Source organism: Erythrolamprus reginae, chromosome 5 (assembly GCF_031021105.1).
Source record: "Erythrolamprus reginae isolate rEryReg1 chromosome 5, rEryReg1.hap1, whole genome shotgun sequence".
Classification (NCBI taxonomy): Eukaryota; Metazoa; Chordata; class Lepidosauria; order Squamata; family Dipsadidae; genus Erythrolamprus; species Erythrolamprus reginae.
In genome coordinates, this window is record NC_091954.1 from 22,779,037 (window position 1) to 22,794,804 (window position 15,768).

Below are 15,768 nucleotides of genomic sequence, written 5' to 3' on the forward strand. Positions count from 1 at the left end.
CGAACTTTTTTTGCCGTACGAACCAGCCACCGCAAACACTGAACCCGGAAGTTCAGCAAAAGTTTGGGTTTGGTGTTCAGGAGGCCGCTGAGAAGTGCCGCCGCCCGGCTGTCACCTTTGCAGAAGAGTCGTGGAGCTGTCAGCTGGTCGGCTCAAATGGAGGTGGGGAATCCCAATAAGGAATTCCATGGGCAGAGCTTTGGCGTCATGGAGACGTCCTTCCTGGCCGGCCGAAATGTGGACTCCAGGAAGGACGTCTTTGTGACGTCAAAGCTCCGCCCATGGAATTCCCTATTGGGATTCCCCACCTCCATTTGAGCCTCCCGACAGGCCAACAGCTCTGCGGCTCTTCTGCAAAGGTGAAAGCCGGGCGGCGGTGCTTCTCGGCAGCCTCCCGAACCTGAACCCGAACTTTTCAGGTTCGGCATTCGGGATAACACCAAGACGCCCCCTGGCTGTTTCAAAAGGTGACAGCCGGGCGGCGGCATCCAGCGGAGCGCCGTTTTTGCGGGGGGGGGGGTTGCTTCCACGCATTAATCGCTTTTACATTATTTCCTATGGGAAACAATGTTTCATCTTACAAACTTTTCGCCTTACGAACCTCCTCTCAGAACCAATTAAGTTTGTAAGACGAGGTATCACTGTACAAATAAATAAAATAGTTTTGGAGAAGAAAAACTGCCAATTTCTTATCCCTCTCAAAATGCATTCTTCCTTTTTTCCCTTTATTCAAAATTCTGACATAAAGAAATAGCTAAAATGAAAAATGTGTGTTTCATTTACTGAAAAGTAGACAAAAGTTTAGAGGGAAAACCATCAGAAGAAGGAATGAAGTTTTAGAATTTTAATCCCTTGCAAGGCCAAATTAATTATTATGCCCATGATGGCGAACCTATGGCACGTGGAGACATATCAGGGAGCACACGAGGCATTGTCCTATGTTCACTCCAGCGCAGATGTGCACGCTGGCCAGCTGATTTTCAGCCTTGGGGGACGCCATTTTCACCCTCTGGAGCAGGGGTCCCCAAGCTTGGCAACTTTAAGACTTGTGGATTTCAATTCCCAGAATTCTCCAGCCAGCATAGCTGGCTGGAGAATTCTGGGAGTTGAAGTCCGCAAGTCTTAAAGTTGCCAAGTTTAAAGACCTCTGCTCTGGAGGCTTCAGGAAGCTTCCCTGAAGCCTCTGGAGTGCGAACAATGGCCAAACCAGAAGTTCAGGAAAAAGGACATTGTCACGCAGGGACTCATGACTGATGACACATTTGATCTCATCCTTGCCCTCTATCTTGCAATCTCCTACAATTCATATAATCAAACACAGAGAATTATAATCTCTCTCTCACATGCACAAACTATATGATACTTCATTTAAAGAAGGCACCATGAATTTCTCTGTGAAACTTCTGTTCTTCTGCTCAATTTGTAGAGCATTTCAATCTTTATGCTATCATAGATTAAGACAAATAATTCTATTTGTTATTAATTAGCCTCAATGAGAATAAGGGGCAATGAAGCACAAGAAGATCAATGAGGCCAAAGGAACAATATAAAAGTAGTTTCACTCACCTCTTCCACTATCTGTTGCCCGTTGGGTACCATGCTAATGAAATTCTGAATAATCCGAAATTGTTCCCTGGGTGAATATTTGGGAGACTGTGGATGGCTGTGATTGGATAATATTAAAGATATGCCTTAATGCATGGAATTGCATGTAAGTTTAACAAACTTTCTAATTTTGCTTTTTTTTTAAATTATGTAATACACTTCATGATGCTCTCACCAACACCACTTAGTTAAAGAAAAAAAATACAAGTTCCTACCTGAAGTAAAGAATTAGTATATGTACAATCTATTATAATTTGTTGTACTATTGATATATTGGTTGATACTACTACACTTAAAATTAAATTTAAAAAGAAGCTATAGCATTCAGCTTCAGCAAACATGTACATACTGAAAATACATTGTTTTATCATTAATAATAATTAATAATTTATAATAATAATTTATTAGATTTGTATGCCGCCCCTCTCCGAGGACTCGTAGCGGCTCACAACAGCAACAATAATACAATATAATACAAATCCAATATTTAAAATAACTAAATTAAAAACCCATTACTACTAAAAAAAATCAATCAATTCTACACAATCACGCCACTCTTAAATGCTAAAGTCAGAAGGGTGGGGGAGAGAATTAATCCCCCCACGCTTGGCGGCATAAATGGGTCTTAAACATCTTGCGGAAGACAAGGAGGGTGGGGGTAATTCGAATCTCTGGGGGGAGTTGATTCTTTATGTTGTATATAAAATACTGCTCAATAAAGTTTCCCAAGCCATCTATTTAACATCCCAACAAATATTCAAAAACTTTGCATTTTAGATGATACCTAAAATCGTAAATTGACAATCATTATGTACTGTAAATAATGCAGTTCAATCAATGCTTCACTGACATAATATTCTAATATATAAGGGGAGTAAGTTTCTAATTCCTCCCAAATTATGATAAAACAAGTGTGAGAGATAGGAACGCTCCAAACTAGACTACAGAAAATACGATTTCAGCAGTAGAGTGGTCAATGCCTGGAATTCATTTCCGGATTCTATTGTTTCCTCCCTCAATCCCAAAATATTCAACCTTACATTATCTACAATTTTCATTATCAGACCTTTTCTAAGAGGTCTGTAAGGGGCGTGTCTAAGTGCATCTTCGTGCCTACCGTCCCTGTCCTAATGTCTTTTAATCTTTTCTATCTCTACTTTATACTTATATTATGTTAAACATACTACAATACTATATTTGTATAACAAATAAATAAATAAAAATAAAATAGAAACATTCCTTTTTGATGGAAGCAGATTTTCAGTGCCTATAAATTAGGGATAGGTTTCGATCAGTTCTATAGAACTGGTAGTGGCCCGCTGGAGACGTAACAATAACATCACCAACCCAGTTTGGTTGGCGCCAGTCCGTGGAGGCCGCCATTTTTTAAAAAAAATATTTATTTTTATTTTTTTTCCTTCTGAGCATGCGCAGAAGCTTAGTTCCAACACTATGCACGAAGTCGCCATCTGTTTTTCGGCTTTGTTTTTTTTGCCACTTGGTGGAGTAGGAAGCAAACTGGCAACAAGGTAAGTTAGAACCCACTCCTGCTATAAATAATCATGACTTCATCCTGATTTCATCTCAGTAGAAGCAGCTACAAATCTCTTACTCTTGTTTTTGTAGGCCACCTTTACGGTGATAGAGAACCAGAGTTCCTAAGACCATGGCGAAATTGGTCGTCCCGACACCAGTTTGGCAACTGAACACCAGAGCAGGAGGTGGCTTACTGGGATCTTGGAGAAGGAGCAGATTTGGACTTTCCTGTAAGACAGAATTGTACACATTCATTGGGCTGCGATTTGGTCAAAAGACTGGCTATCAAACAGCCCTGTGGGAGGAAAAATAACTTTCAGCTTCCTAAAGTGTATTTATTTATTTATTTAGAAAATTTATATACTCACTCATAGCCTACTCACTCATAGTGAGTCTAGGTAGACTACAAGCAATAAAAACACAGTATAGAAAATAAAAAATAAATAAAAACCCAATTAAACTTCCAACCCACCCTCCAGTGACAACACACAGTCAAATGAGCCATTTGATGGGCTCCTGCATCTTGCTCTGGCTTAATCTTAAAGTTGCCAAGTTTGAAGATCTCTGCTCTAGATTCAAGGGAAAGAAACACTCTTGGATGACCAAAAAGAAGGCAATGACTTTTCTGGTTAACCTCTCTTCCTTCTGAACAAGCAGGAGTTGGGTTTTAATGGCCTGTCAGCCTCTCCTAAACTTAGTTATTACTGATGTTACCTAGTTGGGTAATGAAATACCAGTAGTTGCAAGAAAATAATCAAACTCAGAGAGCACAAAGGTCCACACAGGTTAATTCTGAGTTAATATATTCTCTTTTACTGGGGCTTTTTCTAGTTCTGTTCCTACCCATTCCCTCTTAAAAGATAAGTTAAAATTAGCCTTAATACTATTGGCATACAAATCTAATAAATAATAATAATAATAATAATAATAATAATAATCCAGAGAGATCTCAAGACATGATCTTTCTAGCAGATCTCAGAATCCCTTGGAAACAGAGAGCCCGCAAAATGGCTTTATTATATATAAGTTTTAAACACTTTTTCTTAGTTCTGTTATATACATATTTCTTGGTTTCCTATGTTTATTTTAAGATGTGTATCTCAGTTATTACATTTATTATTTTGCTTTTATTGTTCCCTGATAAAAACCACATGTGTGAAGGGTGGCTTTATAACATAGATCAGAGGTGTCATTGAGGGCCGCATCAAGGTTGTGTTTGACCTCGGGGGGGCTGGAGGGGGTGTGGCCAGCTCTTTGTCATTCATGTCAGGGGCACCTATGGTGGCCCAGGTGAGGCTCAGCGGAACCCTCCTGCAGCCCTCTGCCAGTAAAAATGGAGCTCTCCCATATGCACAGCCCTCCCAGGCTCTGTTTTCGGTGGCAGAGTCATTGCGAACTGGTCCTTCATTGTTTCCAGGGTGGCCAGATCTAAGCACCCTGCAGGCCAGACCCTGCCTCTGGGCCTTGAGTTGGATGAGAGAAAGAGAGAGATGATAGATATAGACAGATAGAGATTAGACAAATGTAGTACAGAGTTCCCTCGATTTTCGCAGGGATGCGTTCCGAGACCGCCCGCGAAAGTTGAATTTCCGTGAAGTAGAGATGCAGAAGTAAATACAGTGGTACCTCATGATACGAACCCCTCATCATATGAACTTTTCAAGATACGAACCCAGGGTTTGGAATTTTTTTGCCTCTTCTTACGAACTTTTTTCACCTTACGAACTTGCCAAGCCGTGACTGAGATTCCCCACCTCCGGACTTTCGTTGCAAGCCATGTGCAGGTTTTTGCGATCCTGGGACCCCCTGAGGCTCCCTTCCATGGGAAATCCCACCTCCTGACTTCCACGTTTTTGCAATGCTGTAGGGAAATCCCAGGAGGGGAATCCCAGGATCGCAAAAACGGGCGCTCCGCTGGGCAGAGTAGGGGGGACAAAAACGGGAAGAAAAGGCTCATGGAGCTCAAGGGAGGAGAAAGGTATGGGGGAGATGAGGAGAGAGAGGTTTTGTAGGTGGATTGCCATTGTCTTCTTCTTAGAGCTGAATTTGTGGGACTGGCCCCAGGTCACCCAGCCGTCTTGGTGACTAAGACAGGACTGGAACTCCCAATTTCTAGCTGATGCCTTAAGCATTACACCAAACTGGCTTGCCTTTCAATCTTATGTGATTTTTAAAAAATTCTTCTCTGAAGTTTAAAATTCAATCTTTTTTTTAGAAAAATGAAACATTCTCTGAAGAAAACATGCATATAATTGCAGCTGAATGGCTTATTACTTCCCCAAAAGAAGAAAGCCTCTCTCCTTTTCTTAATGAAATTAACGTCTTAAACATGGTTTAGAATCTCTCCTGTAATTACTTTAACCCTGAATTGTCCCCATAACGCTTTAAATATTTTTAGTATCTGCCAAAACTGTCTCCAGCCTTAGCAAAACAATGAAACGTCCAAAGTAAACACTGGCACTGCAGCTAGCAGTTGGATGCCCATTAATTAAATTCAGTATTATAGATTTGATCCAACCCCCAAAAACTAAGCATTTATTTTAATGGTTTTCTAATAAATGGGCTTTTCCAAGCTTAATTTCTTGCTGGCTTCTGCAGTAATTCTTTTTACAGTGTGTGTGGGGCGGGGAGGGAGGGGTGGTGATATATTAGGTTTTTTACATTTGGCACAACAAAACCATACAGTTAAGTCATGAGCCTAAAGCAAATACAGGCGTCTAGCAAATGTGTGTGTTCAAATACTAGCTAGAGGGATCCAGAAATAGACACATGGATCTGTAGTCGGCAGATGTAAATACAGAGGGGGGCAGGTGGGGGAAGCAAATGTTTGTAGTATCTCCACCCAACAGGAAGAATTTCCAGCTTCTGCTAACAAGCATCTCGCATGTGCTTCCTTTTCCAAGTCAGCTTATTAAATAAAAGACAACTTGTAGATTAACATCTGGCATCAGGTCTTACCCGGAGGAAACTGATGAAAGCATCAAACTGTGATTCTAAAGGAGCCCCATTCACAGGCAAAGGCAGCCGATGGTACCTACCGAGAAAAATGAATTATTTCCAGTTTTTGAAAACACCGTAGGTCAACATGCAGGCGAGCTTTGAAAATGTTCTCGGATAGAGACTTTTAGAAAACAGTGAAATTTTATGAATGGTTTGAAAAAGAGTACAGATAAAGATTTTACTATTTAATTTAATATGAATGGGATAAAAAAAAATCAGAAATATGATTGGTGTAACCTAGATGATGAAAATAGACAAAAGAGGCAGCATTTGATAAATAACATATATCCAAAGTTAAAATATAATAGAAGGGATATGGAAATAAGGATTTAGGATTGTGATTATAAAGGGTAAACATTGAGAGCAGTTTTTCAGTTTGCCACTTAATAGAATTAGAATTATCCACTTAGGGAAGGACGAAGGAGGAAGTAGGAAAGAGGGAGCGAAAGGAGAGAGAGTAGGAGGAAGAAATGGAAGAAGGAAGGAGAAGGAGAGGGTAGTAGAAAAAGAGAGAGAAAATGTAAGAAAGTAGGCAGCAGAGGTGGAATAGCCACCTGAGATAGAAAGAGGGGAGTGGAGAAAATAAATATGGGGACAGACTGAATAATAGAAATTAAAATTTGGAACATAATTTATGTTATTGTATTATTGTTTATGAGAGATAATATACATATATGGATTGGTATTGTAGGTATATGTGGTGTTATGTATGTTTTGAATGTGAAGAAATGCCTTGGAAATGGCCCTGGGTTGGGCCGAGAGGCAAAAAAGGAGCTATGATGTTCCTTCAATATACCACGGTGATTCGACACAAAAAACATCTAACCCTTCCTTGGTACAGAGCAGAAGGGATTGGATACTGTAGCCTAGAGGTTAATTCTCTGCTTTACAAGGCCAAGGTTGCAAGTTCAAGTCCCAGTGAAGGTATGGCTAGCTGATGAGGCCAAAATAAGGCCGAAATAGATCTATCCTAGTCTCCCTTACTTTTCAAATTCAGCAAAAACATGTCACACACACACACACACACACACACACAGACACACACACAAAGAAAACATTTAATTCAACAACTCCAATACATCATTTTACGCATAGTAACCGCAGCAAGAATTGTATACGTTCAATGTTGGAAACTTGAAAATATACCAAGCAATGAAAGGATTATACATAAGACACTGGAATGTGCAGAGATGTGTAAGCTCACATTAAAAATGAAAGGCAAGGAAGAAACAGAATATTATGAGGTGTGGAATAAGTGGTTAGAACAGAGAAATAAAAATGTATAGAAATAAATGTAAATAACATATGACGCAGCACTGTTAAAAATGTTTATTGATATGTAAATTGGAAAAATGAAAAATTAACATTTAAAAAAGCATTTAATTCAGCATAATGAAAAGAAGGAATTCAGGTATAATATTGCCTTCTCGTGTGACTGTTCAATTATACTTTCTGAATAAAAGGCAGGGCTTTATTTTTGACCAGGAAAAATTTTAACCATGACAAAAAGCCATGCTTTATTCAATCATGCCTGTTGAAAAAGGGTATTGTTTGGCTAAATTTACAGAATACATTAAGTCAAAACTGAACAAATGAAAGATAGCCCTCAAATCACAACCATAATTAAGCCTTCCTATTAGTCATAATTTGAATAGTTATAAAGTGGCTCATCATGTAGGCAGATCTGATTTTACAACTTTTTTGGGGAATAATGGAACAACAGAGTTGGAAGGAATCTTGGAGGTCTTCTAGTCCAACCCCTGTTCAAGCAGAAGACTCTCTTGTCACCGATGCAGACAGACTGATCCCCTAGCAGTTTTAATTTGCCCTCCATGTTCTATTTCCACTGCCATTTCTCAAATAGCAATAGTACTTAGACTTATATACCGCTTCATAGTGCTTTTATAGCCCTCTCTAAGCGGTTTACAAAGTCGGCATATTGCCCCCAACAATCTGGGTCCTCATTTTACCATCCTGGGAAGGAAGGAAGGCTGAGTCAACCTTGAGCTGGTGGTGAGATTTGACCCACCGAACTGCAGCTAGCAGTCAGCTGAAGTGGGCTGCAGTATTGCACTCCAATAAATGACCTGCCAATTTTGATGGGGAAACAGAAGGAGCTTCACCAACTCAATAAGGCAAGGTGACAGAGACAGAGGACAAAGAGGCGGCTTTCCTATTGGTTTGGTAGCTTCCTGGAGACTTTTATGTGGCATGGATGTAGGTCACAAAGATACAAGAGCAGGTTATATTTGATAGGAGGATAAGGGGTGGGTGGGTCATCTCCTTGAGAATTCTCATGGCTTTATGACCTCATTCCTGCAGGCCAAAGTGACAGTTACTCTCAGTTATCAGTTATCAGAGTGAAGATGTCTTCCTAGAGGTAAATTGCTCCTCAGTGGGGCTCCTGGACCATGGGGCTTCCCTCTTTTTGTAGCCAACTCTTAGAGGGGTAAGAAAGGGTTAGAGTGAGGATGATGGAGAAAAGGTGAGGGATAGGCTGAGAGGGTGTGTGAGGTTGAGAGCCAGGGTCAGGATGGGGGGAGGGAGGGGAAAGGGAGAAGAACTGGTAGGGGGAATGGGAGGAAGAGAAGATTAAAAAGGGGAGGGGGAAATGAAGATGGAGAAGGGGAGGGGGACAAAGAGGGGGAGTGGGATGGCTGTCAAGCCGCAGAAGCTGGTGATAAATCAACGGCTTGCCACGCTATCTGTACAAGGCTTGATGTTTATGGGAATTTGGGAGGGGTGATTTCATGAGAGAGCAGATTCAACCACAAAGCATTCTTTTGAGAAGTTCAAGGCCATCATATATCTATCACCCTGGCACTGCTGGCACAATCTGAATGGGGAATGTGAGAAGTTTGTGGGTGGGGGGCAAGGGATGTCAACTTTCAGTTGAGTGGGAAACCCAGATCCAGGTTTCCCTATGTAGGTGTCTGGATGGCTCTGGAAATAAATTGGAACTTTGAGGAGTACTTTGAGCCGGACTCTGATTTACTTTGGATGTTACCTGGAACCTTGACAATGGGTAGGAGAGGTGATGGGGAGAGGGAAGGGGGCAGGACAAAGAGGGAAGGGAAGGGAGGAGGATGAAGAGTTGTAAATCTAATCCTACGTAGCTTCTGCTCTGGCAATCTCACACTACTTACCAGAGCTTACAAAACATTTGCCAGACCCATCCTCAAATACAGCTCATCTGTTTGGAACCCATATCGCATCTCAGACATCAACACCCTTGAAAATGTCCAAAGATACTTCACCAGAAGAGCCCTTCACTCTTCCACTCGAAATAGAATACCCTACGAGACTAGACTTTCAATCCTGGGCCTAGAAAGCTTAGAACTAAGACGCCTTAAACAAGATCTAAATATGCTGCAACGTCCTGCCTGTCGGCAACTACTTCTGCTTCAGCCACAACAACACAAGAGCACACAACAGATTTAAACTTAATATTAACCACTCCAAACTTGACTGTAAAAAATATGACTTCAGTAACCGAGTTGTCGAAGCGTGGAACTCATTACCGGACTCCATAGTGTCATCCCCAAACCCCCAACACTTTACCCTTAGATTATCTACGGTTGATCTATCCAGATTCCTAAGAAGTCAGTAAGGGGCGAGTACAAGTGCACTAGAGTGCCTTCCGTCCCCTGTCCTATTGCTCTCCTATATCTCCTATACCTTCTATTCCTATATCTCTTCTATTCTTTCATTGATATGTTCTATTACTATAACTTCTTTTCTATTATCTCTTAAATATATTTTACTATGAGTATCTTCTCTATAACCTTCATCATGTATTTTACTATGTGTATATAGATATATACCCACTAAAACCCTCATTGTGTATTGGACAAAATAAATAAATAAAATAAATAAATAAGAAGGAAAAGAGGAGGGGGATGAAGAAGTGGAGTGGGCCCAGTAGAGAGGGAAGGGGGACAGAGAAAGGAGGATGGGGGGAAGGATTCTAATGCCTTTATGACCTCATCCAGACAGATTTATTACCATAGCTAAAGGAGAGGGAGGGAGAGGATGAGTTAAGGAGCAGGGGAGGGAAACAGAGAGGGGGATACAACTAGGGAAGAGGAAGGGGTGCATGAGGGCGGAGGGGGAGGGGAATGGCAGGAGAAGGGCAGGTCTGAACAAATTGGTGTGTGTGTGAATGTTAATGTTTTCATAATTTTATCCATGCAAGTTAGCAGGGGTAGCAAGGACAATTAAGACAGAATAGAATTAGAATGGAAAAAAATTGAACAGAATTAAATAGAAATGAATTCGATTTAGAGCAGAATAAATATTAGAATTAAAAGATAAGACAAAGAACAATGGCACAATTACAATAAAATAGAATTAGAATGGAATTACAGTATAACAGAATTAGAATAGAATTGGAATTAGAATACAATTAGAATTAGATTGGAACTAGAAACAGACTTGAATTAGAACCGAACTAAGAATTACAATGAATGAAATGAAAATAGAATTGGAATTACTGTAGAATAAGAATAGAATAGAAATGGAATGGAATAGAACTTGAATTAGAACAGAATTAGAAGAGAATTAAGTAAACACGGCAACCATTAAACAAACTCAATGTTCTCTATGGAATGTTGTGGTCAAAATCCAGAAGTAAAAGCCATTATCTGCAAAATCGTCATAAATTGTGGTCATATCAACACAGGACACTGCAAATACAGTAGTACCTCAAGATACAAACCCCTTGTCTTATGAACAACTTGAGATACGAACCCGGGGTTCAGAAAAAGTTTGCCTCTTCTTACGAACTTTTTTTGTGTTACGAACGCCAAACCCGAACTTCCGGGTTCAGCATTCGGGAGGCTGCTGGGAAGCCCTCCGGCTGTTTTAAAAGGTGACAGCTGGGCGGCAGGGCTTCCCAGCAGCCTCCCGAAGCCGAAACCGGAAGTTTGGGTTTGGCGTTCGGCTTCAGGAGGCTGCTGGGAAGCCGCCCGGCTGTTTTAAAAGGTGACAGTCGGGCTGGGGGGCTTCCCAGCAGCCTCCCGAACCCTGAACTTTTGCCGAACTTCCGGGTTCGGGGTTTCGGAGGCTGCTGGGAAGCCCCGCAGCCCGGCTGTCACCTTTTAAAACAGCCGGGCGTCTTCCCAGCAGCCTCCCGAAGCCGAACGCCAAACCCAAACTTCCAGGTTCAGCGTTGGGAGGCTGCTGGGAAGCCCCCCGGCTGTTTTAAAAGGTGACAGCTGGGCTGGGGGGCTTCTCAGCAGCCTCCCGAAGCCGAATGCCAAACCCGAACTTCCGGGTTCGGCATTGGGAGGCTGCTGGGAAGCCCCCCGGCTGTTTTAAAAGGTGACAGCCGGGCTGGGGGGCTTCCCAGCAGCCTCCTGAACCCCAAACCTGGAAGTTCGGCAAAAGTTCGGGGTTCGGGAGGCTGCTGGGAAGCCCCGCAGCCCGGCTGTCACCTTTTAAAACAGGGGGCGGCTTCCTAGCAGCCTCCCGAAGCCAAACGCCAAACCCGAACTTCCGGGTTCGGCGTTGGGAGGCTGCCGAGAGGCCCCGCCGCCCGGCTGTCACCTTTTAAAACAGCCGGGGGGCTTCTCGGCAGCCTCCCGAACGCCGAACCCGGAAGTTCGGGTTTGGCATTTGGCATTCGGGAGGTCGCTGAGAAGCCCCCCCGGCTGTTTTAAAAGGTGACAGCCGGGCGGCAGTATTTTTTTGCAGGGTTTTTTTGTTGTTGCACGGATTAATTGACTTTACATTGTTTCCTATGGGAAACAATGTTTCGTCTTACGAACCTTTCGTCTTACGAACCTCCTCCTGGAACCAATTAGGTTCGTAAGACAAGGTATGACTGTACTTAGCTGTACCAAGTTTGTCAACAGCCTCAGCACAGGCATTTGAACTGGGTTGTAAGTAGCCCTGGGGAGGTCTATTATAATTTTGAAGGATTGCTAAATAAGTTGCCATAAATCAAGGACTACCTGTACATCATACCATGTACAGGTAGGTTTGCCATCACTGATCTTGCTTGCTGGAAACTGGGAAAAGTTCAAATGGCTATTGCACGACTCCAGGATATTGCAACTATCATAAGTACATGTCAGTTACCAAGCACCCAAATTTTGACCATTTGGATGGTGTCATATAAGTGTGAAAACCAGTAATAAATCCCTTTTTCATTGCTGTTGTAACTTTGAATGGGCATGAAATGAATAGTTGTAAATTGAGGACCACTTGTAACGTTTTGTAATGCCACCACTTATGTAAAACAGAGAATGGTGATAAGGAATACGGTCTGGTTTAGTACAATTATTTATTAATAAAGACAAGATTCTCTTCTACTGAAATTTACCTGTAGGATGGCAGCAGAAAGATAGGCCTCTTGTACACTTCCTCTGTCACTTGGATGTCTTCTTCACAGAAAATTTTGACTGAATGGGGCTCATCTTTGAAATGTTCAATATCATTGTAGATGTAATATATATTCTCACTCAGCTGGGCAAAGTCATGTATCTTCAACAGATAAATCCAAGAAACCAACCTGAGAAGAAGCTTGCTTTATAAAACATTATCTACAACCTACTGACATGCAATTTTTCTTCCTTAGACCTACTTGCTGACTTTTGCTAAATGGTGTCCTTCGTGGAGATACAAAGGAAAAGGCTCTGGTCCTACTCATCTCAAGTTGTCCACGCAGACATTATAGGAGCAATATTAAGATTGCATCATAAGGCTACTAAAATAACAAGGTAATGCCAAACAGGCTTCTATTGTGTTGTGCAGGTTATCTAAAATGGAATCTGGGTTCAATGGCACAGAAACGTTAAAAGCACACAGTGCAATTTAGTAGCCATTCTCATTCCCAAATTAAAGCCCCTGAGAAATATATTTGCACTGTTGTGATGACTCCCCTGGATGTTTCCCCAAATTTCTTTCCAGATGTCAGCTCGGAGGAGGAACCAGTTCTAGGCACCTCTAATGGGGAGTTGATCAATAGCTCTGAACAGCCACCTGAGATGGATTTGTCTCAAGCACAGCTGCAGCAGGACAGCCCTGATTCAGGTGGCGAAAGCACACAGCTGCAGACGAGGAAGAGGAACTGCCTTCAGCACCTGGTTCAAGAACACACAGGGCAGAGAAAAGACAAGAACAGCTAAGGTCACCCTGATTACTCACGGGGAGCTACTGTTTTGGACCGGTTCATGTGACCTAGTGGCGGAAATTTGGTCTTGTTCGCCGAATCGGTACTGATGGCTGACTTGCCATGCCCCACCGAACCAGTTCTCCCATCACCGCTGCTTGAAAGTGGCTGGCAATGAACCCTCTGCACATGTGCAGAGGGTCAGTACCCGGATATAACGCATGCACTTCTGATGCATTAGGGAAGGTAAGAGAAACCCACCCGTGGGAGGCAGCCTTGCCCTTCTTGAATAGGCTGCACCAAAAACTGGCTATTTAGCACAGCTGGCAGTTGGAGGTGATGCTAGGAACAATGTGTTCATTTCCTAGCTGTGTGTTTCCTGCCTTGCTTTAGATCAGTGCTTCTCAAATAATGGGGCGCGTCCCCCTGAGGGGGCACAGAGCGATGCCAGAGGGGGTGGTTAAGCCCAGGGAACTTGCTCTTTGTTTTGCTGCAGGGAGTAGGACACCTCCATCGCGTTCCTTGGGGCAGCCATTCTAAAGAAAAATGTCTCACAAGTTCAATCAAACGTATTGAACTCACAAGACATTTTCTTTTAAAACAGGTCACCCCAGACACAACGCCGAGGAACGCGATGGAGGTACCAGTATGAGTGTCAGGTAGGATGCGTGTCTCGCAACCCGCCCCGCCCAACCTGCCATCCCCAAGTTGCAAGATATGCATCCTACCTAAATAATAAATGATACTATTTACAGTTGCAATGGGGAGTTGGGAGGGCAAAATGTTTACATCTTCTGGGGGGGGGGCATAACAGAAAATAATTGAGAAGAACTGCTTTAGATTGACACTGTGCCTGGGTTGTGTTTTGTGAACTCTGGATTTTTCTTGTTTCAATGAACTCTCTTGTATTGTGGATTTAATTTTGCCTGGCAGGTTTATCTGCTTGGGAAATTTTCAAGTGCCTTGTGGACTCGTCGTCTATTGCTCTGTGGACTAGCATTGGCCTGCTTTCGGCTGGACTTGGAACAGTTCTGGGGGTTTTGGTGAAAGGAATTTCTGGGGAATATGAAGTTCTTGACTTATGACCACAATAGAGCCCAGAATTTCAGTCATGTCATTGCAGTTGTAAAGTCAAGACATCACACAATCAGATTTGATTTTATGACTATACAGTGGTACCTCATCTTACTAACGCCTCTTCTAACGAACTTTTCAAGATACGAACCCGGTGTTTAAGATTTTTTGCCTCTTCTTCCGAACTATTTTCACCTTACGAACCCAAGCAGCTGCTGCTGGGATGAAGGGGTTTCTTTTCCCCCCCTTTTTTGAAGAAAGAAAAGGGAGGGGAGGCTTGGAGGAGGAAAGATTTTGCAGAGAACAACGTGCTTGCAAAGGCACTGAAAGAGTGTCTTTTGAAGAAAGAAAAGGGAGGGGTGCCCCCCTTGCCTTTCTTCCATCACACTCACTCTTTAGCCTAGCCTTGCTTCTTCCACCCGCCCCCTTTAGCTGCTCCTCCCTGCCCTCTGTTCGCCTCCCTTCTAAAGTTTGGGATTTTCCTGAAGGATTTGCACGCATTATTTGCTTTTACATTGATTCCTATGGGAAACATTGTTTCGTCTTATGAACTTTTCACCTTATGAACCTCCTCCTGGAACCAATTAAGTTCGTATCATGAGGTACCACTGTATTTACAATAGTTGTTAAGTCTCAAAAGTTGTTAAATTAATCAAGTGGCCATTAGACAAGCCAATACAGTTATTAAGTGAATCCAGCACATCCAAAGGTTTGGAGTTTATTGCCATTTTCTGGCAGAAAATGGCAAAAAATCAAATCAAACTACAAATCGTGAGCATGTGACTGTGGAATGCTGCAATTGATTGTAAATGTAAACCGACTGCCAAGCACTCAAAATGCAACCACGTGGTTACAATGAGGAGTGGGCAGTCATAATTCTGAAGACAGGTCATCAGTAGCTTTTTTAAAAGTCCATTGTTAACTTGGGATGGTCATTAAATGACAATTTGTAAGTCGAGGATTACCCATAATAAAAGTGGGGAAATATATATCAGGCAAATCTGAAATGCAGTGCGCCTTCTGGTAGCCCACAAAAATCACCTCTTTTCGAATAGAGACTTCTAGGTCTTCTACTTTGACTCCTTTATGCAGACCGTGTAGGTTCTCCTTCAAGTTCTCCTTTGCTCTTGGAGTGTAGGGGATGAAATCATTGTCCATACGCAGAAAAAGTACAGGTTCTTCACGAACGCAAAACACAATACATTCCTGCTGTGACAAAAAAATAAAGAACTGGGTTGGTTAAATTCTCAAATGGAGAAATGCTGGTTGACGTACAAAGCTTTTATTGTCTGCAATAATTATCTGGGCTTCACTGAGATGTTCTACACATTGTCTTTCGGGACACTTGTTCAAACCTCTAGGTGTGCAAGAGAACAAAAAATACACTACAGGAAACAAGATTTCTGCTATTAGGAAAAAGTCAAAGATACATCAGAATG

The 15,768-nt window shown here is 42.2% G+C and overlaps 1 protein-coding gene across 3 annotated transcripts in view; it reads right to left on the reverse strand.

Annotated features, from left to right (window-relative positions):
* Positions 1 to 15,768, reverse strand: part of PALD1 (phosphatase domain containing paladin 1) — a 185,089-nt gene that overhangs the window by 92,302 nt on the left and 77,019 nt on the right. For 2 of the 3 annotated variants that reach the window (XM_070752214.1, XM_070752216.1), the window contains exons 5-9: positions 15,371 to 15,538; positions 12,467 to 12,627; positions 6,100 to 6,175; positions 3,218 to 3,369; positions 1,567 to 1,663 (exon numbers count right to left, since the gene is read on the reverse strand). In XM_070752214.1, coding sequence (XP_070608315.1) covers positions 1,567 to 1,663; positions 3,218 to 3,369; positions 6,100 to 6,175; positions 12,467 to 12,627; positions 15,371 to 15,538 — 654 coding nt within the window. The remainder of the gene's footprint in view (positions 1 to 1,566; positions 1,664 to 3,217; positions 3,370 to 6,099; positions 6,176 to 12,466; positions 12,628 to 15,370; positions 15,539 to 15,768) is intronic. The other variant, XM_070752215.1, reaches the window with a different exon arrangement.